We start from the raw sequence: 24,333 nt of genomic DNA, 5'->3' as shown, positions 1-24,333 counted from the left end.
GTTTTCTATGTTCTGGTCCCTGTGACCCTGACTTTTGATCATGTGACCCAAAAAGAATTAGCGGTCATCTACTCTACATGTTTAATCATCCTATGAAGTTTCAACATTCTGGGTCAAGTGGTTCTGAAGTTATTGATCAGAAACGGTTTCCATATTCAAGCCCCTGTGACATTGACCTTTGATTTAGTACCACAAAAATAATAGTGGTCATCTTCTCTGTACACCCTATCACCCTATGAAGTTTGAAGGCTGTAGGTCAAATGGTTCTCCAGTTATTGATCGAAAATGAAGTGTGATGGACAGATGGCCCCTTTGACCTTAACCTTTGATGGAGTGGCCCCAAAAACAATAGGGGTCATCTACTCTGTAAGTCCTATCACCCTATAAAGTTTTAAGGTTCTAGGTCAAATGGTTCCCAAGTTATTTGACTGGAAATGGATTTCCATGTTCTGTCTGCTGTTACCATGACCTTTAATAGAGTGACCCCAAAATTAATAGGGATCATCTACTCTGCATGAACAATCATCCTATGAAGTTTCAACAATTTGGGTAAAGTGGTCCACAAGTTATTGATCGGAAATGGTTTTCCATGTTCAGGCCCCTGTGACCTTGACCTTTGATGGAGTGACCCAAAAAACAATAGGGGTCGTCTACTCCATAAGCCCTGCCACCCTATGAAGTTTGAAGGTTCTAGGTCAAATGGTTCTCCAGTTATTGATCAGAAATGAAGTGTGATGGATGGACGGACGGACAGGGCAAAAACAGTATGTCTCCCCAAGCGGGGTTGGGGGGAGAGACATAATTGCCGATTGCCAAGACAAGTTCATTTTCATGAAAGAAGTGTGTGTCTGTTCGGGTTTAACGTCTTTTTCAACAATTTTTCAGTCATATAAACGACGGGTGTCTACTTGTAGCAGTGGCAGGCTTTCAAGTGCTATTTGGCAAAAAATTAGGGCTAAAATTAGGGATATTTTTGCCAAAAACTAGGGCTATTTTTGCCAAAAATTAGGGCTATTTTAGCCAAAAATAAGGGCTAAATTAGGACTTAATGCCCACGGGCAACATGTCGAGCCCACCCTTTGACCACATTTTTAGTTGCTTTTCATCATCACATGGCCTGGGTCGTCCCCGGCCAGGTACATATTGCGAGACGGTGCATGCAGGTGTGGGAGTAAGGCCTTTGTCCATGCTGGGAAGAATGGTGTCTCCCCTTGAAAGGTTATGATATACAGGTATGATATGGCGGCCATGGGTGCATTACTACGTCTAAATGTTGAGGTATTGGAGAGGTATTTCTCTTAATTTAGGTGGGTCAGGGGGCTCTCCCCCTTGATATTTTTGAAAAACAGGTATGAAATGGTGGGGGGCTGGTGCATCATTAGGTCTAAATGTTGAGGTACTGGAGAGGTACTTCTCTTAATTTAGGGGGTTCAGGGGGTTCTCCCTCTGGAAAATTTTGAAATACAGGTATGAAATGGTGGGTGCTGGTGTATTTTTTGTTCTAAATTTAGAGGTATACATAGGAGGGAGTTAGCCCCCTAATTTTAGGGAGGTCAGGGGGCTGCCTCACACCTCTGGACAATTTTGAAATACAGGTATGAAATGCTGGATTGTATTGCATTTTTGGTCTAAATTTTGATGTGTGGGAGGGGTATCTCTGTAATTTAGGGGACTCTCCATCTGGAAAAATTGGAAATACAGATGTGAAATAGTGGTCTCTGGTGCATTTTTATCTAAATTTTGAGGTACTGGAGGGGTAGTTCCCTCATCTGAGGGGGGTCATGGGTTTTCCCATTGAAATTTTTGAAATAATAGTATGTAATGGTAGCCTCTGGTGCGTTCTTTTTTGGCTAAATTTCGAGATATAGTTGGGTGCAACTTAGATGATTATAGGTCACTTCTCAGCTAACTTTAGGAGGGGGGCTGAGGGAACAGAATGATCCTCTGTAAATGAATCTTAACTTCAATAAATTAATTGGTTCCTTATGATATTAATTATGCATGACTTTGTGCAAAAAAAATTAGGTTCAGATAGAAATTACAAAAAAATTAGGGATAATTTAAAAAATAAGGGCTTTTTTAGGAATTTGGCCCTTTCTGGGTGTTTTTTAGGAATTTTAGGGAGGCCTGAAAAAATTAGGATTTTTTAGGAATTTTAGGGCCACTTGAAAGCCTGCAGTGGGCACAATGCCCAACTTTATAGTGCTACCTCATTGGAATATCACACCGTAGACACGTGACATGATACCCCACCCAGTCACATTATACTGACACCAGGCTGACCAGTCCTAGCACTATCCTCTTAATGCTGAGCGCCAAGCTAGGAAGCTACTAGTATCATTTTTTACGTCTTTGGTATGACGTGGGTGCTCTACTACTAGGCTACCGAGGCGGTCTACATGAAAGAAGTAAAACAGCGGTAAATCAAACTTACTGTGGTGAGTGGAGCCAGATATAGTTTGTCAGAGAAAAGAACCTGGAAATAAAGAAGCAACGTCATTATTCTTTTGTACCTTAAAAACTAGCTAAGTTATTCACTTCTTTCACACATATTTGTCCCTTTCAAAGTTAGAATGGACTTAGATAATAACGCTTGTCACCAAAATGATGGATCAAATTGCATTTAACCTTTACCCTGCTAAATTTCTAAAATGGACTGGTCCATCATTCATTTTGGGCAATACCGTTTATTATTTGAAGGGGTGTTCACTGAAAATTTACTGACTGAATACCGAACAATGCAGACCATGATCAGCCAACACAACTTGGTCTGCACTGGTTGCATTTAAGGCAGAATCACTTGCCGCCAGCAGGCTAAAGGTACCAATAGGTGTATCAGTCAAGAGTTGAATTTCACAAATTTAAAATGAGCTGTCAAAATGCATAAATGCAATCAAAATGTACATGTGCCATCAAAATGAACATATCATATATCACTCTTTCCTCTGCTATTAAACATTATTACAAACATGTACAAATACCTTCTTTACTGGTGGAACCGGTATATCAAGCTTACTATCTACCACTTGAATATTACTGGCAGCACTGCCGTTTTCTCCTTTGTTGACACCCGTCCCTACGTTATCTGCTACATTAATTTCCACTCCATCCTCACTTATTGCAGTTTCTTGCTTTTTGGCTTCCTCTTCTTTATTTTTCAGGTAAGTCTCAGTCCTTTTCTTCTGATAATTTGCAAAGGGACATAACTCATCCAAAATGGCATCCGACTTAGAGAAATCATACTTTCTCTTCCATAACAAATGCTGAAGGTCTTTTGTTAGGACATTTGACACAGTGTCCGACTTTTTCTTCATTTTATCCACATCTGGTTTCGTAACATTTTTAAAGTCCTCTGTAAGGTGACTTTTTGCGAATCTGCAGGTGATTCCACACGGGCATTTTCCGTATGTCTCAAACATGTAGCATTCCGGACCTAATTCTGGAGGTTTCTCGTCAAGGAATTTCTTCAAATCATGATTAAACTTGCACTTATCACCGTAAGTACATTCTCTTTCATGGACAATAGAAGGGCATAGTTTGTCTGCGGCTGTTAACTTTTTTCCCACAATGGGCCTTTGTTTGTTTCTACCCTGAAATAAGTTAATACAATTAATAGTTTACCAATTATTTTCATATATGTGGCTGGAAAACACCTACGTAGGCATTTCGTGAAGATGAAAGTTTATTGTGTTATATGTGAAGTATATGATATAAGTAGTTCATTGATGCCGGTAGTCACAATTCTAAGGTCAAATTAAGGTCAAGAAATTAGGTCAAAGGTCATTAAGTACAGTTTTTACTAATTTCACTTATATGGCATCATATCTTCGCCATTTTGATGAAATAAGTGAGCAAAAATGGTATTTAATTGAAGCCAATGTATTTAACTATGAAATAAAATCACTATATGCAAATTAGCTCATTTGCATATTATCTAATATTAATGAAAATGACAAAATCGTACAAAATTACGATAAAAATTGGCATGTATGTACAGCTGTACAATATTTATTGTTTTATATATAATTTTCATGATTTGAAAAACAGAAAGGTAACAAATGATATGCGGGATACTCATTTCTTGATAAACGCAACTGTTTTATCGCCATCAAAAGTGTTTTATGTGTAGATACTGCTAGAAGTGGGTGGGTTGAGTTGACTTCTGAGCAACAGTTATCTTTAGCATAATTGTGTAGTTGTTTTCACAAGAGCAAGGCAATTCTTTTATATTAGGTACATATCTGCCGGCTATTTAAAACTGTGAACCTATGTCACACAGCCAATATGGCTGCCATTTTTTTCAAAATGGCGACCAAAACAACCACCAAAGGTAAGTATGTTCAAAAGTATGCATATATATGAGCGTTTACATAAGCTTTAATGTAATTTATTGCAATAGATTGATAAATACAACTGCTAATGAGACCATACGCCATGTAGGCAACCTCAGATAACCAAAATGGCGCTCATTTTTTCAAAATGGCTGCCAAATATCAATATGTTAAGGTTTCTTTGCATACATTATAGAGTTTACATAGTTGTTTTATGTAGTTTAGCACAGTATTGTGATTGTAAATCATTACTATTTTTAATCAGGTTGACACCATCTCAGACAACCAATAAGACAGCCACTTTTCACAATGACCGTCAAGAAGTTAGTATGTTCAGTTTTTCTAATTTACTGGAGAATGTAAAAAATGTTTTATGTAAGGTTTTTCAGTATTTTGACGGATAATTAAACGATATACTATTTAAAAGTTAAAACATATATTGGGTTAACAGACAGGATAGCCTAAATTGGTATCAATAGTATACTTGGTATAACGACAGAGCACTAAACGTATCTAGTGGTATAGAGAAGGCAAATATGTATCTTTGGCATATCGGTAGGCAAACTTGGCTTTTCATACATGCCACTATTGTTATTCTTAGGATACAATCAGGCAAACTGTGCATAAGTGATATATAGTCAGGCCATTTTTGGTATCATCTGTTTACAGACACGCCATCCGAGCTAAATATTGATGCCACTATCTGTATCGAGGGTATACAGACATGCCACTCCTAGGTATCCTGTGTATGCAGACTGGCCCTACTTGCTAAAGATACAGACATCTAGGGAAAACCTGGCTATACATATAAACAACAATAGGTAGCTTTGATACAGAGACAGATAAAATGGGTATCCTAGTTATACAGGAAAATGATCCTGGGTATACATACATGTACATTCCATTATAGGTATCTTAGTTATACAATCATTCACTCTGTGTGTTTTGTGCATACATGTATAGCCACCCTGGCTATACATACAGTCCACTTAGGGTACCTTGGCAATGAATACAGGTCATGGGTATACAGAAAGGCCTATCTGGGTATCCTGCGCATACAGACAGGTCATATTGGCTACACATGTATACATACTGACAAATACTGGTATACTGAATACACAGAGAGGCAATTCTGGGTATTCTGAACATACAGAAGGGCAAACCGAGTTTCCTTGCAACTCTGGATATTCTGGGTTTACAGGCATGTCATCCTGGCTTTACAGTTGTATATAAAGGCTACTAAGGGTATCTGCGATTTACATACACACCATTCTGGGTATCTTGGGTATATAGACATGCCATCACGGCTATACATTCAGGTCACTTTGGATGGCATTGGTATACAGACAGGTTACCTATGTATCCACGGTATAAAGCCATGCCACTCTGTGTAGCCTGGATATACAAACATGTCATCGTGGCCATATATACTGGCCATTGAGGATATCCCGGTTTTACATAATAAGCCTTTCTGGGTAAAAAAATCTTGGTATACAGGCAGACTATCATTGCTATACACTAGGCCAGTATATGCGTTGAGTATGCCTGGTATATAGACAGGTCACCTGAGTGCATCCTAGGTAGGCCACCTTGAGTATCCTGGGTATACAAAAATCCTGACCGTTTACTTAATGTCACCACTATGAATATCCTGGGTATAAATACATGCCACCTGTGTACCCTAGGTATAAAGGAAGTTCTATCTGGGTATTCTTGGTATATTGTCAGGTCTTCTTGGCTATAAATACAGACCACTATTGGATCCTGGGTACTGCTATTTGTAAACTTGCTATACATAAAGACCACTCTGGGTATACTGGGTATATAGGTCTTCCTGGTTATATATACAGAAAACTATGGGTATCCTAGGTGTACAAACAGGCCTCTCGTGGTATCCATTGTATACATACAGGCTATCTGGGCTATATATGTATGCCAATACGGATATCCTTGATATACAGAAAGACCGGCAATGTATCCAAGGTAGACAGGTCACTCTGGGTAAGTAATATGGATATACATACAGGTCAGGTTAGCGATACATACAGATACACTGAGTGGCCGTGGCATAAAAAGAGGCAACTGTCGGTACCTTACGTATAGATGCAGGACATTTTGCGTATCTGGGTTATACAGACTGACAACATGTGTATCCTGTTTATACAGACAGACCATCATAGCTATACATATATGCCAGTTATATATATACTAATTACGATTCACAACTTTGCATCGATAGCGTAAAATAATGGATCTAAGTTTGCATGCATACAAAGGATACCAGGGGTGATATGGTTGACTATTCCCATAATACCCAAAGTAACATATCATATACTAATGTGGATTGCAAGACGAAATGTGGCAGTGTGCAAATGCTACCGATCCAAACAGGTTTGCATGTTTGAATGTGCATGCGAGGCTATTTATATACCAACTTTAGAAATGTACATGGCAACAAGGACAATAAAGTTGTGACATTTTTTAAAACGATGTCCTATGGTACTGTGTATAGAGAAAAGACTATGAGCAAGATTGAACTGTGTAAACTACGTTGTGCAGTATTTGTATAAGTGTTAAATACTAATAATATATATTCTTAATGCATGGAATATTTACAAGCTTTACTTGGACATTTATAAAACTGATAAGATTCTTATCAATGGTTAAGAACAGATATATGTGTACTAAATGAACGTTTTAAATGCATATATATTTGATACATTTCAATTAATATTCATGAGTATGCAAATGAGCTGAAAAACTCTTAATTAATATTTATGAAGAAAATTATTCCAAAACCGAAATATCTTACTATCTCAAAATATGGTTTATATTTGAGAAATGTAAATATTGTCAGTTTTTTAATATTTGTTTTTTCATGATTAATATACCCCACCCACTTTTGATAGTATTTACTCTTGCAAACAATAAATAATGCTACAAACAGATATATATTTATATAAAGTAATGTTTCAAATGTAATATTGCTTATTTTTGTCCATTTATAAACACAAATAGTGAAGATTTGATCTTTGTATTATTTGAAAATAACATTTTTAACGAATTATCTGCCCATTTTTTAAGTTTTCATGAATATTCATAAGTATGTAAATGAGAAAATGTTTGATTAAGTGTTTGTAAATAAATGTACAAAGCCCTGGCTTCATTTTGATACCACTGTTGTTATTCTACACCAATAAATGACCAAGATACAAGGTATTTTATGTGACACACCTGAAAATATGCACCGAATGACCTTTGACCTTGTTTATTTCACTATAAAGGGCATCTCGAGCGTGACTACCGGGCAAGTCTTTCTTGTGGCACCTAACAGATAACGTTTAACATGGTAGTCGTCCATCTTCAGAAAATGCCTACGCAAGTCACAATTTTGAAAATTCTAGGTATACTATAACAGTAACAATCAACATTACAACAGTTTCTATGAATATTTCATCAGTTTGATGTACCAGTAATAGATATCCATTCACTCATTCTGTAAAATGGTCAGTTTCCTCATGTACTCACATTTTGACATAAATGTATTGTCATACTTAAATAACAAACAAAGTGATAACCGGTATTCACAGATACAGAATGTCGAGTTCAAAAATCAAGGCTCTTGCTTTTTGACATATTGATAAATTACTTGGCATTGATATTTCAAAAACAAAAAGTTCACAACTAGTTAATCTAAATGGCCATAATAACAATTTAATTCTAAATATAAGGGGACCTCCATACTCGACTGGTTAAAGTCCCTTGCACTTCATGGGTGTTGGTTCGAAACCTCAATAGGGATGTAGAATTCTCCACGTGAGGAAGCCATCCAGCTGGCTTATGGAGGGTTGATGGTTCTATCTAAGTGCCAGCCTATGCCTGAAACAGTTCCTGGAGGAGTCTTCATTCCTGCTTTAACAGTGGAGGAAGACCCCAGATATCCATCTCAGCTTTATTTCCAGGCATAACTGTGTACTTTGGTTAGAATAACAAATTCGATCCCCTGCAATTCAGCTGGATGGCTTCCAAAATAGAAGGAATCAACCCCAGTGAGACTTAATGAACCCAAACTGGTGTCAGAGTTAAGTATTTCAAAGTCAGCAACCTTAAAGACTCAGACTTAGCCAAGGATGACCATGACCTTAGATCTGTGTAAGGTTATATGTTTAGTATTCATGAATACTGACTGTTAAACAAATTACCTGAATAAAATACAACGTTTTGATTCTTATGGGAAAGACGAGATATGCTAACAATTATACCTTGAGCGTTACTCGTTTTGTGGGCGGTTCTTCTTCTGCTAATTCTTTTCAAATGCTGCTTTGCAATGTTTTAGTGGACTTTAACGGAAAACTAGATACACTAATCATAATACCTTAAGAATTACTCATTTTATGTTTGTCTTCTCCAGGGATATAGATTAGCAGGGGCCAAGTAGCCCAAGGCCCCTAAATTGTTGGAGAAAATGCCCATATACCTAATGTTAAAAATTTATTTTTGAAAGTCTGGGCCCCTAAACAAAAGTAGCTAGTTTATATCCCTGTTCTCTGCTGCCTCGACTTTTCAAATGCTGCTATTCAATGTTTTGACTGACTATGGGAAAGCAGATAAACTAATCATTATACCTTAAGCTTTACACGTTTTTTGGCTGGTTCCTCTCCTGCCATCTTCTCTTTGTCTAACGCTGCCATCTGATCCTTAGTGTCTTGAGATAGATATTCTGTGTCAATAGTTGGCCTGTGATCTGCCAAAATATACCTACAAAGCAAATGTTTATCTTTAACATAATTATACTATGAAATCATTAATATTCACGGAAGGTAATTTCTAAGGATTTCATGGTTGAGTCAATCCATGATTTTAATTCCCTACGAGCAAATAAAATTTTGTTTATTTTACAAGTAGAAGTTGCAATCTATTAATTCATAACCCACAGTAATTTTGACCATAGTCATACTGTGAAATCATTGAAATTAGTGAGGTATTTATTTTTGTAGATTTCCTGGCTAAATAAATCCCAATGAATAAACAAGAGGGCCATATTGGCCCTATATCGCTCACCTGTTATCATTGCACTTCAGGACAGGAAGGTCAAAAAATCATAATCAAGATCAATCAAAAGAATCATGAGTAAATATAGTTGAAATTTTCTTAAAGGTACAGATATGTCAAAAAACACCTAAAAATTGGAGAATCCATCCATTTTGTACCACAGAAAAGTGGTCTTGTTTTTCCCTACGGCAAATAATAAAGAAGTTACTAAATAAGCTATTTATAGTAACACAAAATAAAGTAACCCCTGAGGCTGGGTCAAGATTTGAAAATTTTTTGTAGAGGTCCACTAGGCAATGCTACATGTGAAATATCTAAGCTCTAGGCTTTCTAGTTTATCTTTAGAAAATTTTGAAGATTTTTCTATGTACAATCAAGTAAACCTATGGGCATGATGGGGCGGGGTCAATTTGACCCAGGGGGTCATGATTTGAACAAATTTTGTAGAAGTCTACAAGGCAATGCTACATGTCAAATATCTTAAGATCTAGGCCTTCTGGTTTATTTTTAGAAAATTTTTGAAGATTTTCCTATGTGAAATCAAGTGACCCCTGGGCGGGGTCAATTCTGACCCCGGGGGCCATGATTTGAACAAATTTTGTAGAGGTCCATTAGGCAATGCTACATGTCAAATATCTAAGCTCTAGGCCTTCTGGTTTATTTTTAGAAATTTGTTGAAAATTTTACTATGTAAAATCAAGTGACCCCTGGGGCAGGGTCAATTTTGATCCCGGGGTCATGATTTGAACAATTTTAGTAGAGGTCCACTAGGCAATGCTACATGTCGAATATCTAAGCTCTTGGGCTTCTGGTTTTTGACAAGAAGATTTTTTAAGATTTTCCTATGTAAAATCAAGTGACCCCTGGGGTGGGGTCAATTTTGACCCCGGGGTCATGATTTGAACAAATTTGGTAGAGGTCCACTAGGCAATGCTTCACACCAAATATCTAAGCTCGAGGGCTTCTGGTTTTTGAGAAGAAGATTTTTTAAGTTTTTCCTTTCGGTTGCCATGGCAACCAGAGTTCTGCATGGAATTCAATTCTTTAAACAATTTTGAAAGGGGGCCACCCGTGGATCATTCCTGTGAAGTTTGATGTAATTCTGCCCAGTGGTTTTCAAGAAGATTTTTTTTTAAATTGTTGACGGACGACGGACATCAAGCGGTCACAAAAGTTCACCTTGTCGCTTCGTGACAGATGAGCTAAAAATGTTCCTACAAATGTATTTACTTTATTCTCTGAAATACGAAAACTAAAAGACCCAATAAAATAGCCAATCTTGTCCAAAACCACAAAACTTTATGCCAACAGAATTAAAACTTTTTTGCGGTATAACTGAAGATGATTCTCATGAAGGAATTATACTGCATTGCAAAAGTATACTGGAATTATAGCAGACTGAGAGGTTAATGTTTGAATTCAGCTTTATGAAATGGAAGTGATTTTTTTTTTAAATTTTAATCCCCATTTTAAAAAGTAAAATATACAGTGTAGCGAATACATTATGAAACCATACTAAATGGCGGATACAATGTAGGTGTTAAAATATGTACGTATATAATTTAACTCATCTATAAATCCAGCACGAACCCCTTACACTGACATAACCTCAATATAAATACAATGAGAATTTTCAAAATGGTGTATTTGCCTAAATAAAAAGATAACTGTAGCCAATATCTGACTGTAAAATAATAACTCACTGTGGCTTTAGCCTAGCAACTCCATGGTCTCCTGGCCTGTTATACCCTGCCATACCTGAAACATTAATGTAAGTTGTCATTTACAACCATGTATCTACTTTGTTACAAGTTGAGCATCATTTTTGTGTGTCTTAATTAATCTTTGACTATTAAAATATTCTCTCCATTTAGTTTGATTTCTTTCTAGATTTTGTGGAAAATATAGAACTGACAAATTTTCTATCAGTAAATTTACGCAGATACTGGTGCAAAATATCTGGATCATGAGATAAGTCCAGCATGTTTAGAAGATTCTTCCATCAATGGGATTCATGTTTTTAAACCAGTAAGATTCTCAGTATTTCAACAGCTTGTCTACAGCTACTAGAACTATGCCCCTTTCTGTCAGTCAGCAAATTATTTACATGTGCAAGAAAAAATACTGCCTCCCAAACAAAATAGATTTAACTGGAGCTATCACTGAATGTGATAAATGTACCCCCCGCACGCACTGACACAGTACATTGCAATTTGACGCACACAAGATTGCATAATTATGTAGACTGCATGTATATAGTATAGTAACAAAAAACAAAGTCCCATAACTCTGCAGAATTTTTTTCTGAAAGAACCTAACATGCACCATGCACAGCTAGTGTTGGTACTGGTGACAGATCACTTGTGTGAAGTTTCATTAAACTGTGTGCATGGGTTCAGGAGTTTAGGCATATATGCAGACTCTATGTATATATATATACATGTAGTATAGTAACAAAAAACAAAGTTCCATAACTGCAAATTTATTTTCTGAAAGAACCTAACATGCACCAAGCACAACTACTGCTGTTACTGATCACTTGACTATGTGAAGTTTCATTAAATTGTGTCAATGGGATGAGGAGAGTTGGTGCACACAAGATTGTGTCTACGCACAGACAGACGGATGGACGGACAACCTGAAAAAAGTATAATAATAGATGTGTGGTGTTGTGGTCTACCTGAAATATGTTCTGCATATTGCTGGTAGTACTTGTGTACATGTATATCAAAAGTGTAACTACTGCATCTATTAAATTAATCTTATGGAACCAATCTCAAGATAATCTAACCCCTTGCTTAAAACTTTCTCAACAGCAGGCTTGTTTGAAGTATCCAGTACATATAGCAGTCAGGCCTTTTTTCATCATTTCGGGAATGGCACCAACATCAGTGGAATTGGGAAAATGCTCTCTGAAATTGTCTTAATTGGGAAAATTTGCAAGTTACCAAAATCTTTGTAAAGATATTTTTTGTGTAAAATATTAATGGCTTGTATTTCAGTAATTGTTTAACAGTATAACTGTTGTTTTAATAACCAAAATATACATACAAATTAGCAAAACTCTTAAAACAGCAACCCTAAAAGGTAACACTCATTTGGGAATTTTAATTTCCGAATTGGGAAAAAAACATACTTTTTTGCTTTGAGATTACCTCCTTTTACCGGAGGTAGATTTATAGGGGGAAAAAAGCCCTGTAGCTACTATACTCATCCACTCTTCGGGCACCAACTAACCTGTGAAAGCCCTTTACCCTTTGTTTGAGAGGAACCTGCCCCTGGCTATTCTAAATACCATTCAAATACCTTTAAAGGATATACAAGTTCTACATACTGTTCAAGTGTTGCTTAACCTTCAAAGCATTCTAGACAATTTAACCACATCACTGAAAAGAAAAGTCTACAGCAAGACTGCTGGAAGTGGTCTTCTTTCTACAACAGTCCTGTGAAACTTTTCTCAAAACACTAATTTTAGTCTTGTTACTTAAAATTCACAAGAAACAATTTCACTTCCAACTCATAAATTCCTATTGTCTGCCTTGTCTGACATTTGGTCAGACAACCCATGATAACCTGTCTAACCGAATTGAAACTCATCTGACCGAAAACATGTCATAAAGAGTAAACAAAAACAATTAGATATATTCGATAGATGAAAAAAGAGCAGGTGCATAAGAAAACTGTGTTGTAAAAAGCACTTCAGCAGTAGTAAAAACCGACCCGCTGTAACGTATCGGATATGTGGTCCGACGCCCTAACCCTCCAGGTCGGACCTAGCCATTTTTTGCCGGACGACTGCGACTGTCCTATGGGCGCAAATTTTCTCCATGACTGCTACGTAGTCTTTCTTCATACACCAGAAAAGACTCCTTTCTACAGGGCAGGCATGTAGGTAGAGCAACTGACCTTCCATGATGGCTTCCTTATATGAAAGAATTCTACACCCCAAATGAGGTTTCGAACCCACAGCAATGAGGGACAATTGGTTCGAAGTCAAGGACATTAACCACAAAGAAGCAGCCCACCAAGGTCCAAATTACCCTACCTGATCAGGCTGTTCTGACGTATACTATTAAATAAACCGTTTTATGACACAGTGGCTGCTTCATTAAGACATTTTTATTAAGAAGACTGAAAAGGTCTAAATAGGGATCATAGGGCACTTTGCCTAAATAGGTCTCTTGCCAGCAGATATTAACTACTGAAGAATGCGTATTTTTGTGCAGATTCCCATTTTGTAGTCATACTCTATCGTTCTTTTCAACAGTGGTATCAAAAAGATCTAGGTATGGAGGGTCATTGGTGTTTGACATTTTGTATTTTTAAATTCTTTCGGATGAAATCGTAAAACAAAACAAGAGCACCGCCTTGCGGGTGCTGACGCTCATCTGATTTTTTTTAGTGTAATAGAAATATTGTCCTACCCATGATTTTCTAAGTCTAAAAAGGGCCATCATTCTTGCAAAAAGCAGGATAGAGTTATGTTTCTTGATGTACAGTGTCCACTTATGATGGTGAAAAACTGTTGCAAGTTTTAAAGCAATAGCTTTGATAGTTTATGAGAAAAGTTGACTTAAACATAATACTCAACCAAGAAAATGATTTTCTAAGTCCAAAAGGGGCAATAATTATTGCAAAAAGCAGGATGGAGTTATGTTGCTTGCTGTACAGGGTCAGCTTATGATGGTGAACAAGTGTTGCAAGTTTCAAAGCAATAGCTTTGATAGCTTAAGAGAAAAAGTTGACCTAAACATAAAACTTAACCAAGAAATCTGATATTTTCTAAGTCCAAAAGGGGCCATAAATCTTGCAAAAAGCAGGACGGAGTTATGTTTCTTGCTGTACAGGGTCAACTTATGATGGTGAACAAGTGTTGCAAGTTTTAAAGCAATAGCTTTGATAGTTTAGGATTAAAGCTGACCTAAACATAAAACTTAACCAAGAAAACTGATTTTCTAAGTCCAAAAGGGGCAATAAATCTTGCAAAAAGCAAGATGGAGTTATGTTTCTTGATGTACAGGGTCAGCTTATGATGGTGAACAAGTATTCCAAGTTTCAAAGCAATAGCTTTGATAGTTTAGGAGAAAAGTTGACCTAAACATAAAACTTAACCAAGAAATCTGATATTTTCTAAGTACAAAAGGGGCCATAAATCTTGCAAAAAGCAAGATGGAGTTATGTTTCTTGCTATACAGGGTCAGCTTATGATGGTGAACAAGTATTCCAAGTTTCAAAGCAATAGCTTTGATAGTTTAGGAGAAAAGCTGACCTAAACATAAAACTTAACCAGGCAACGCCGACGCCGACGCCGACGCCGACGCCAACAACCGCTCAAGTGATGACAATAACTCATCATTTTTTTTCAAAAAATCAGATGAGCTAATAAAACTTAATCATTTTATGGTTGAAACATAATAGTAAAACATGTTAATAAAGCGTAAACACTATATGTTTCATTTGGCTACCTCGCTTTTTTTACATGTCTGCCATTACACTCACAGTGGCTGACAATGCGGTTGGTCATTATCGATCACGTGACATGAAGCGGAGCCATGTAAAATGTGTGTGAACTTTAGGGTGCCTTGTATAAAACAGTGACAAACTCATGTTTTGCCGTTTATTCACATAAACATCAACTGAATGGAAGGAAAAACAGATATTCTTTCCAGGTATGTCAGTCAAAAGCTATACATAGCTTATGTTTATGATGTTATAATATCTACCGACAATAAATAAATATTGACTTGACTTGTTTTTCAATAGTTAAAATGCAATTTAAAAATCGCCGCATAGAATTGTAGCGGAAGGTCCACCACAGAAAAGGTCCTTCCTTAGCTAAAAATATTCAGCTCAAAGATCTTTATATGCTGATACGGATCTCTGAGCTGAAACGAATCCCGTACTGAAAACTAACCAGAAATCGTGCCAGAAGTCAAAGCCATTTCATCAAATGAAATGCAATGGACTCATCTTTTACCTTAAAATATTTCTAATTCATTTTTCTTTTGATCTGACATAAAATAATCCATGCAACATGATTTGAACACAAGTTATACACACAAATTTCAAATGGGTACCCCTGTCTGCAATATTTTGTCCGCCATTGCAGTTGTCACCTGATCAGGGTACTCTTCATTTTGAAAACCAATAGGCGGTATAGAATCGTTCTTTATTGACCTTTTCTGAGAACTTAAACCTTCTAAGGTATGTTTTTTATGAACTTTATCGAAAATGGTTATGTTTATGATTAAATTAAATTCATAAATATGCAAAATTTTGATCTTGATTTTCAAAAGTAACCACGTACGTGCTCTGAACTTTTGCATGACGTTATCAGTTTCTCACGAGAGACTATGCGAGATGTTTCGGTTTGACACTGGTTAGTTAACCAAATGGGGTTTCGCCACAACTTAATGGACGCGACCATCAGAAAACAAGAGCTCCAGAGCCAACCGGGGCAATATACGCCCAAAGAAGTGAAAGAGGGGGCCATTTCTTTTGTTATTTTCTTTTGTTTGAATAGGGGGCCCTGGCCCTATATTCTATTGTTAACGCATTGAAGCTATTGTTCTCTTTTGTTCTCTTTACTGTTAGATGGCCCTCTCTTTCATTTCAGTCAACCGGACAGACGGACGGACACCAGCGTCGTAACATAAAAGTTCTTCAAAAAAAAGTCTTTTTGCTGTTCTCACAAAGTGACCTTTAAAATGAAATTTATAGTAGCAATCTGTGGTTAATCAAATTCTCTTTTAGTCTGATCATGACCTGATAAGCATAATGGGATGTTAAGAGTTTTATAGCTTTAAACCTATTGCGTAAAACTTTATCAGCCTTGCGTAAAACTTTATCAGCCTTGCGTAAAATTTTTTACTGCATAGCTGGAAAGATCCCTTACGAAATGGTAAAAAAGCTGCGAACATGCCCAAACATGCTGCGAACATGCCGCGAACACACCTATTCGCAGGAAGTATTCGCGGGATATTCGCTGCTACCGCGATCATGCCGCCATTGGTTTGATACTAGTTCGCGGGATATTCGCAGAAAGACCAATGATCGCGGCATGTTCGCGAGAAGAACTTAGAAGATTATAATCTTTTGGTAAACTGTTACTGAAGAGCTTTTATAAGAGCAGGTAATTGTAGATCAATTAATTTGTTACATTATCTGTAAGGTCACAGTATGAGTCTGATAAGTTAATTACAACCAGATATTCTGGACATGTTTAGAAGGAAATCTGTGTGCATTACAGACAGTTTTCAAGTGATTCTTAGAGGCTGTTAGGAATATATACTTTTTTGTGGTAAGTCAGAAAATTTATGTTTAATATCTATACTCATATATCTCAGTAAACATAAGGAATTTTGAGAATGAAATTGATAATTATGCTTAACCTTTTGCAGAGCTGTATCAGATTATCTAAAAAGAAATATAAAACTAGCTTATTTTGACAATTTCTAAGCTTCATAAGTCTGATAATTAACATGTAAAACTATGACAGATTTGTAGTGATACATATAACTTATAAGCAGTGTGAAGAAAAACATCGGGATGAAATGAATACATGCACTCAGACACTGTTATTGAAATGACAAGTAACAGTTAAAACAGTTAAACAGTTAAAATTCAAACATATTTTATCATTAAAACTTTGTTTAAAATGCTCCAAATATGATATCAAAAAGTTCAGACATTGACAATTTGAATTTGTTACAACCTCAGTGTTCAAGTTTATAGGATAAATTTATATCCCTGTTTCCTACTAATTTATTTGTTTTTGCACTTTTTCTGTACATGCTTTTTTGTACACAATTTCTGTAGAGATAAATGGTTGACAATTCATAATTAGTGTTGTCCAATCTTCTATGGTTTGGCACCCAAAAGAGTTAGGCTCGCCTAGTTCACCTTGTTAGAGTATATTATATTGTGACTGGATTTTTGGTCATTTCACTAGGTGTAAACAGTTCATAAATGTGGGTCGCACTAAACTGCTGACGACTTAGCTGACGATATGGAATATATAGGAAACTGCTGACCACATAGATAAAGAAGGATTATCGAAAACTGCTGACCATATAGACAAAGAAGGAAAATCGATCCACCGTGAAATTGCCTTTGGGATATTTAACAACACAAAACAAGTGTGAAAGTATGATTATAAATTAAGGGTATATTTTCTTTTTATTAAAGGTATTAAAGTAATAACAAAAATGCTATTCAAAGGTACTGTAATTTATTAATTAAGAAATGATCTATCACTTATAAATATATAATATCAAGAATACGTAAAATGTCTATCAAAATTTAAACAAGAGGACCATGATGGTCCTGAATCGCTCACCTCTTCCCACATGACCCAGTTTTGAGTATGTCGTCGTTTTTTCTATTATTTGACATAGTGACCTAGTTTTTGAGCTCATGTGACCCAGTTTTGAACTTGACCTAGATATTATCAAGATAAAAATTCTGACCAATTTTCATGAAGATCCATTGAAAAATATGGTCTCTAGAGAGGTCACAAGGTTTTTCTATTATTTGACCTATTGACCTAGTTTTCGAAGGTACGTGACCCTGTTTTGAACTTTACCTAGATATCATCAAGGTGAACATTCTCACTAATTTTCATGAAGATCTCATGAAAATATGGCCTCTAGAGAGGTCACAAGGTTTTTCTATTTTTATACCTACTGACCTAGTTTTTAACCGCACATGACCCTATTTCGAACTTGACCTAGATATAATCAAGGTGAACATTCAGATCAATTTTCATGAAGATCCATTGAAAAATATGGCCTCTAGAGAGGTCAAAAGATTTTAATAATTTTAGACCTACTGACCTAGTTTTTGACCGCAGTTGACCCAGTTTCAAACTTGACCTAAATATCATCAAGATGAACATTCTGACCAACTTTCATACAGATCCCATGAAAAGTATGGCCTCTAGAGAGGTCACAACATTTTTTCTATTATTTGACCTACTGACCTAGTTTTTTAAGGCACATGACCCAGTTTCAAACTTGACCTAGATATCATCAAGATGAACATTCTGACCAACTTTCATACAGATCCCATGAAAAGTATGGCCTCTAGAGAGGTCACAAGGTTTTTCTATTTTTAGACCTACTGACCTAGTTTTTGACCGCACATGACCCTATTTCGAACTTGACCTAGATATCATCAAGATGAACATTCAGACCAATTTTCATACAGATCCCATGGAAAATATGGCCTTTAGAGAGGTCACAAGGTTTTTCTATTATTTGACCTACTGACCTAGTTTTTGAAGGCACGTGACCCACTTTCGAAATGACCTAGATATCATCAAGATGAACATAGAGACCAACTTTCATACAGATTCCATGAAAAATATGGCCTCTAGAGAGGTCACAAGGTTTTTCTATTATTTGACCTACTGACCTAGTTTTTGACGGCACGTGACCCACTTTCAAACTTGACCTAGATATCATCAAGGTGAACATTCTGACCAATTTTCATGAAGATCTAAATGAAATATATGGCCTCTAGAGAGGTCACAAGGTTTTTCTATTTTTAGACCTACTGACCTAGTTTTTGACCGCACGTGACCCAGTTTCGAACTTGACCTAGATATCATCAAGATGAACATTCAGACCAACTTTCATACAGATCCCATGAAAAATATGGCCTTTTAGAGAGGTCACAAGGATTTTCTATATTTGACCTATGACCTAGTTTTTGACGGCACGTGACCCAGTTTCGAACTTGACCTAGATATCATCAAGGTGAACGTTCTGACTAATTTTCATGAAGATGTTGTGAAATATATCGCCTCTAGAGAGGTCACAAGGTTTTTCTATTTTTAGACCTACTGACCTAGTTTTTGACCGCACGTGACCCAGTTTCGAACTTGACCTAGATATCATCAAGGTGAACATTCTGACCAATTTTCATGAAGATCTTGTGAAATATATGGCCTCTACAGAGGTCACAAGGTTTTTCTATTTTTAGACCTACTGACCTAGTTTTTGATGGCACGTGACCCAGTTTCGAACTTGACCTAGATATCATCAAGATGAACATTCTGACCAACTTTCATAAAGATCCCATGAAAAATGTGACCTCTAGAGTGGTCACAAGCAAAAGTTTACGGACGGACGCACGGACGCACGCATGGACGGACGACTGACGACGGACACCGCGCGATCACAAAAGCTCACCTTGTCACTTTGTGACAGGTGAGCTAAAAATGTGTACATTGTGAAATACAAAACATAAATATATATATAAACTAATTTAGTATTATATTGACGGAAATTATACAATATATCATCACATATCTCTGTAATCATTGAAATTTTTACTTAAAGTAAGTATTTACTCATATTTCTAAAGTTATTACTATATGACAAACATATCAGTCAAACTTTAATTAAATCATTCACATGAATCAAAGAAGTATGAATAATTCTTTACATGAATACATAAACAACAAAGTAAAATATGAACACATTATATACAAACATGCAAAATTTAAGATATTATTAATGAAATATCTACCGTTCTTTTATCATAATAATGATAATAATATTAATATGCAATATCAAAAACACATAACATACATTTGGAACATATTCTATGTGACTTAAATTAGAACTATGTATATTGTGATGCAAACTGTAAGACAATTCAATATATAAATATGTATATATCAGTGTTGTATAAGCAATAATAATACATTATATTACACAGATCACATGAATGATTGAATTGTTTATTTGAAGTTCAAGTATATTACATAACAAGAGCTGTCGGAGGACAGCAACGCTCGACTATTCAACAGCCTTGTCAATTGAATGAATACAAAAGTTGAAAAAGGGGCATAATTTTGTAAAATGCAAAGTAGAGGTATTGAACCTCTGTACTGCATGTCATATCATGACAGTGAACAAGTGTGTGAAGTTTCAATCCTTTCCAATTTGTGGATACTGAGATACCAGCTTACATACAAAAACTTCACAAAAAACTGCTAAGTCAAAGGGGCATAATTTTGTAAAAATGCCAAGTAGAGTTATGGGACCTTCACAGTGCATGTTAGATCATGACAGTGAACAAGTGTGTGAAGTTTCAATCCATTCTAATTAGTGGATACTGAGATATCAGATTACATTCAAAAATTTAACCAAAAACTGCTAAGTCGAAAAAGGGGCATAATTTTGAAAAAAAAGAGAGTAGAGTTATGGGACTTGCTTAGTGCATGTCAGATCATGATAGTGAACAAGTATGTGAAGTTTCAATCCATTCCCATTAGTAAGTACTGAGATACCAGCTTACATACAAAACCTTAACCAAAAATTTCTAAGTCGAAAAAGGGGCATAATTTTGTAAAAAAGCAAAATAGAGTTATGGAACCTGTGCAATGTAGATCAGTTCATCACAGTGAATAAGTGTGTGAAGTTTCAATCCATTCCCACAAGTGGTTACTGAGTTACCAGCTTACATACAAAACCTTAACCAAAAATTTCTAAGTCGAAAAAGGGGCATAATTTTGTAAAAAAGCAAAATAGAGTTATGGAACCTGTGCAATGTAAGTCAGTTTGTCACAGTGAATAAGTGTGTGAAGTTTCAATCCATTCCCACAAGTGGTTACTGAGATACCAGCTTACATACAAAACCTTAACCAAAATCGGGACGCGGACGCGGACGCCGACGCGGACGCCGACGCATGGGCGAGTGCAATAGCTCACTATTCTATGAATAGTCGAGCTAAAAAGTAAAATATGAGCAAATTATATACATATCTATAATGATGATCTCTGATTCATATTGAACATTGTACGTAATCATTGTAATCATATGTTAACAGACAGAACAAACAAATTCTACGTCGGCATGCGAAACATCTGCAGGCGCCTCCACACAGTGCTTGTGGTACCAGCGTGAACATTTGTCACACTGGACTTGATCGCCTAAGCAGGCGGGTAGGTTACAAATACAACGTGAAGACGACCGACGACCTGTTTTACGACTTGAGTACGACTTGCGACCTATCCTATCAACCTTGGACCAACCATGGGATTGCTGATGATCGGACGGTGACGGTTGATTTGGTCTTCCCGGAGGTGCGATGCACGTAGCCTCTGGCTCACGACTCGGAGAATACGTGGGTACGGAAACTGCAGGTACGGACTCCATTGCTGTTTCGATGATGTTGGCCAACTTCTCAGTGCCTTAGATATTGAGGTGTAGTCCATCTCTCCCCAGAAACCGACGAGCAGCGCCTGAAAAAATATACATGTTAAACATTTATAATTCCGTAGTATTCAGGTATATAAAAACTGTGTATGTATAAAGCGTTTATTATTTCATCATAGTATATATGTAAATAAAATTGCAAATGTTAAGCATTTATCTTTCTATAATGGTACATATTAAGCATTTATCATTATATCGTAATATACATTTTATAAATCTGTACATGTTAAGCATTTATTATTCTATCGTAGCGAATGAGAGATTAGGAAGTAACATTTTAATTTGTACTCACCAAATAAAGAGTGAAAGTCCCACTGACTGATAGTCTGGAACCAACTGGTAGACTTAGAAAGCACGTGCAGCATGTTGTTGACTTCAGTAGCAACAGCATTCCAGTCGTCTAGAAACACAGTCTCATTAAATATATACAGGTACACATCCGGTCAGCAGTTTTACTCTATATTCAACTGGTCAGCAGTTTTACTCTATGTTTAACTGGTCAGCACTTTGCACATATTAAATATATACAGGTACACGCCCGGTCAGCAGTTTTACTCCATATTCAACTGGTCAGCAGTTTTACCCTATATTTAACTGGTCAGCACTTTCTAGCGATATCTCATTTACTCTATGTTTAACTGGTCAGCACTTTGCACACATTAAATATATACAGGTACACGCCCGGTCAGCAGTTTTACTCTATATTCAACTGGTCAGCAGTTTTACCCTATATTTAACTGGTCAGCAGTTTTACTCTATATTCATCTGGTCAGCAGTTTTACTCTATATTTAACTGGTCAGCAAATTTACTCTATATTTAACTGGTCAGCACTTTGCACACATTAAAAATATAGAAATATAGAGAATAAAAAATATACAAGTACATGGTCGGTTAGCAGTTTTACTCTATATTTAACTGGTCAGCAGTTTTACTCTATGTTTAACTGGTCAGCACTTTGCACACATTAAAAATATAGAAATATAGAGAATAAAAAATATACAGATACATGGTCGGTCAGCAGTTTTACTCTATATTTAACTGGTCAGCAGTTTTACTCTATGTTTAACTGGTCAGCACTTTGCACACATTAAATATACACAGGACTTTCTAGCGATATCTCATTTACGTGAAATTGCTGACCACATAGAAATATAGAGAAATGGCCAGCAGAATTTACAGTTTCAAACTTGTACAGAATCAGTCAACAGTTTCAATATTTAACAGGTCAGCACTTTCTATATATGCATATCGCATTTGCGTGAAATAGCTGACCACATATAAACTAACTATAAACAGAGGAAAATGGTCAGCAGAATTTACAGTTTCAAACTTATACAGAATCGGTCAGCAGTTTAAAAATTTCACACAATATTTAACTGGTCAGCACTTTTTAGCGGTATCGCATTTACGTGAAATTGCTGACCATCTAGAAATGGTCAGCAGAATTTTTGTTTCACAGTTATACAGAAGCGGCCAGAATATTTCTCTGTTAAATTTTAATGTCTTTGGAAAATGCGAAGGTGCTTGGGAAGATAATAGAGTTTCTTAAAATAAATGATGATAGGTAAAGGTAGATTTCTCGGAAGCACAGAGCACCAAAAAGCCACGCAATATATAGAGTCAATACACTTAAAAATAATACCACATAACTTCACGAAAATTGTTATATGTGTTCTTTTCATGCATTTAATGAGATAATTCTTACTTAACTTGTTTACATGTTTTGTCAATATCAAATGTAATGAAAACATGCAGACAACAATCCAACCGTTTTTGCGGTCAGCAGTTTGTCAATATTAAATAGGGCTATTTAATATGATTTACACTTTATTTAACTGGTCATTTCTGTATCAGTTTATTAGCAATGTTAGTTTACATAGCTATACTGTTCGAATGACTTACTCTTTTTATCTATTTATTTTGTGATCATATACAAAAAAAATAAATACACGACAGTTAAGAGACATTCTTCATTATAGCATTCATTTATTTGTTCTAAGAGTGCATTAATCCGGTACTACATGTGCAAATTAATGCAATTAAAGATATGTGGATTACACAAGCATGCGATGGCCCTAAGCTAGTGTACTTCTTAATTAACAAGTTTATTGGTGTTATCGATAAGTGTGAACAACAAAATACACAGGGTGTCACTACGTTCAATTCTGTAATGATTAATGCGTTTCATAAAAAAGACCATACAATATCAAAATGATTTTTAAAAGTATGCGAATCATTCAATATAATTATGTCCACCAAATTAATGCAAGCCAAGACTTTGATGCAAATTAGTGTCTTCGTTCTTTAGTCTAGTTAAATATGTTATCAAGAAATGAAATAGTTCTGCCTGAGCATACGTACATCAGTAAGTACTGAAGATTAGCACCTTCGTGTTCATCCAATTAAGGAAAAACTTGTTGATAATTATCATTTAGATGAACCCCATTTATATGTGATAGTATACTTAATTAGTCGACAAAGTAGTATATTAATGATTTGTGTCACAAAACTAGCAGTCATGTATTACCTTTGTATGAAGCAATTATTCATTTTTAGCCATTCATAGGCAATAAGAAGTTATGCTAGTCAATATTACAATTCAATCTTATTCAAATTTTATACTTTTCAAAATGCGAGCAGTATGAAGGCATATGTTATATGCTTAGAAATCTCTTATAAAATACTTATAATTTCTAGACGGCTGGCATACATCAAAGCGGC

General features: G+C 36.0%; 2 protein-coding genes across 3 annotated transcripts in view; one reads left to right on the top strand and one right to left on the bottom strand.

Moving 5' to 3' along the window:
- Positions 1 to 24,333, bottom strand: part of LOC123532978 (tRNA-dihydrouridine(47) synthase [NAD(P)(+)]-like) — a 45,784-nt gene that overhangs the window by 17,107 nt on the left and 4,344 nt on the right. Inside the window, exons 1-5 of one of the 2 annotated variants that reach the window (XM_053517378.1) lie at positions 13,552 to 13,575; positions 11,087 to 11,141; positions 8,957 to 9,089; positions 2,982 to 3,590; positions 2,435 to 2,476 (exon numbers count right to left, since the gene is read on the bottom strand). In XM_053517378.1, coding sequence (XP_053373353.1) covers positions 2,435 to 2,476; positions 2,982 to 3,590; positions 8,957 to 9,089; positions 11,087 to 11,139 — 837 coding nt within the window. In that variant the 5' untranslated portion in view covers positions 11,140 to 11,141; positions 13,552 to 13,575. Of the gene's footprint in view, positions 1 to 2,434; positions 2,477 to 2,981; positions 3,591 to 8,956; positions 9,090 to 11,086; positions 11,142 to 13,551; positions 13,576 to 24,333 lie in introns of those variants that run through there. The other variant, XM_053517377.1, reaches the window with a different exon arrangement.
- The window catches only part of LOC123532840 (26S proteasome non-ATPase regulatory subunit 11-like), a 286,840-nt gene continuing 273,254 nt past the window's right edge, over positions 10,748 to 24,333 (top strand). The window contains exon 1 of the mRNA XM_045314423.2: positions 10,748 to 10,758. The gene's annotated coding sequence lies outside the window, so the exon portion shown is untranslated. The remainder of the gene's footprint in view (positions 10,759 to 24,333) is intronic.

The sequence above is a fragment of the Mercenaria mercenaria genome, chromosome 11 (genome assembly GCF_021730395.1).
Source record: "Mercenaria mercenaria strain notata chromosome 11, MADL_Memer_1, whole genome shotgun sequence".
Classification (NCBI taxonomy): Eukaryota; Metazoa; Mollusca; class Bivalvia; order Venerida; family Veneridae; genus Mercenaria; species Mercenaria mercenaria.
The sequence above is the reverse complement of the archived record's forward strand: the minus strand, read 5'-3'. Positions and strand labels throughout refer to the sequence as shown.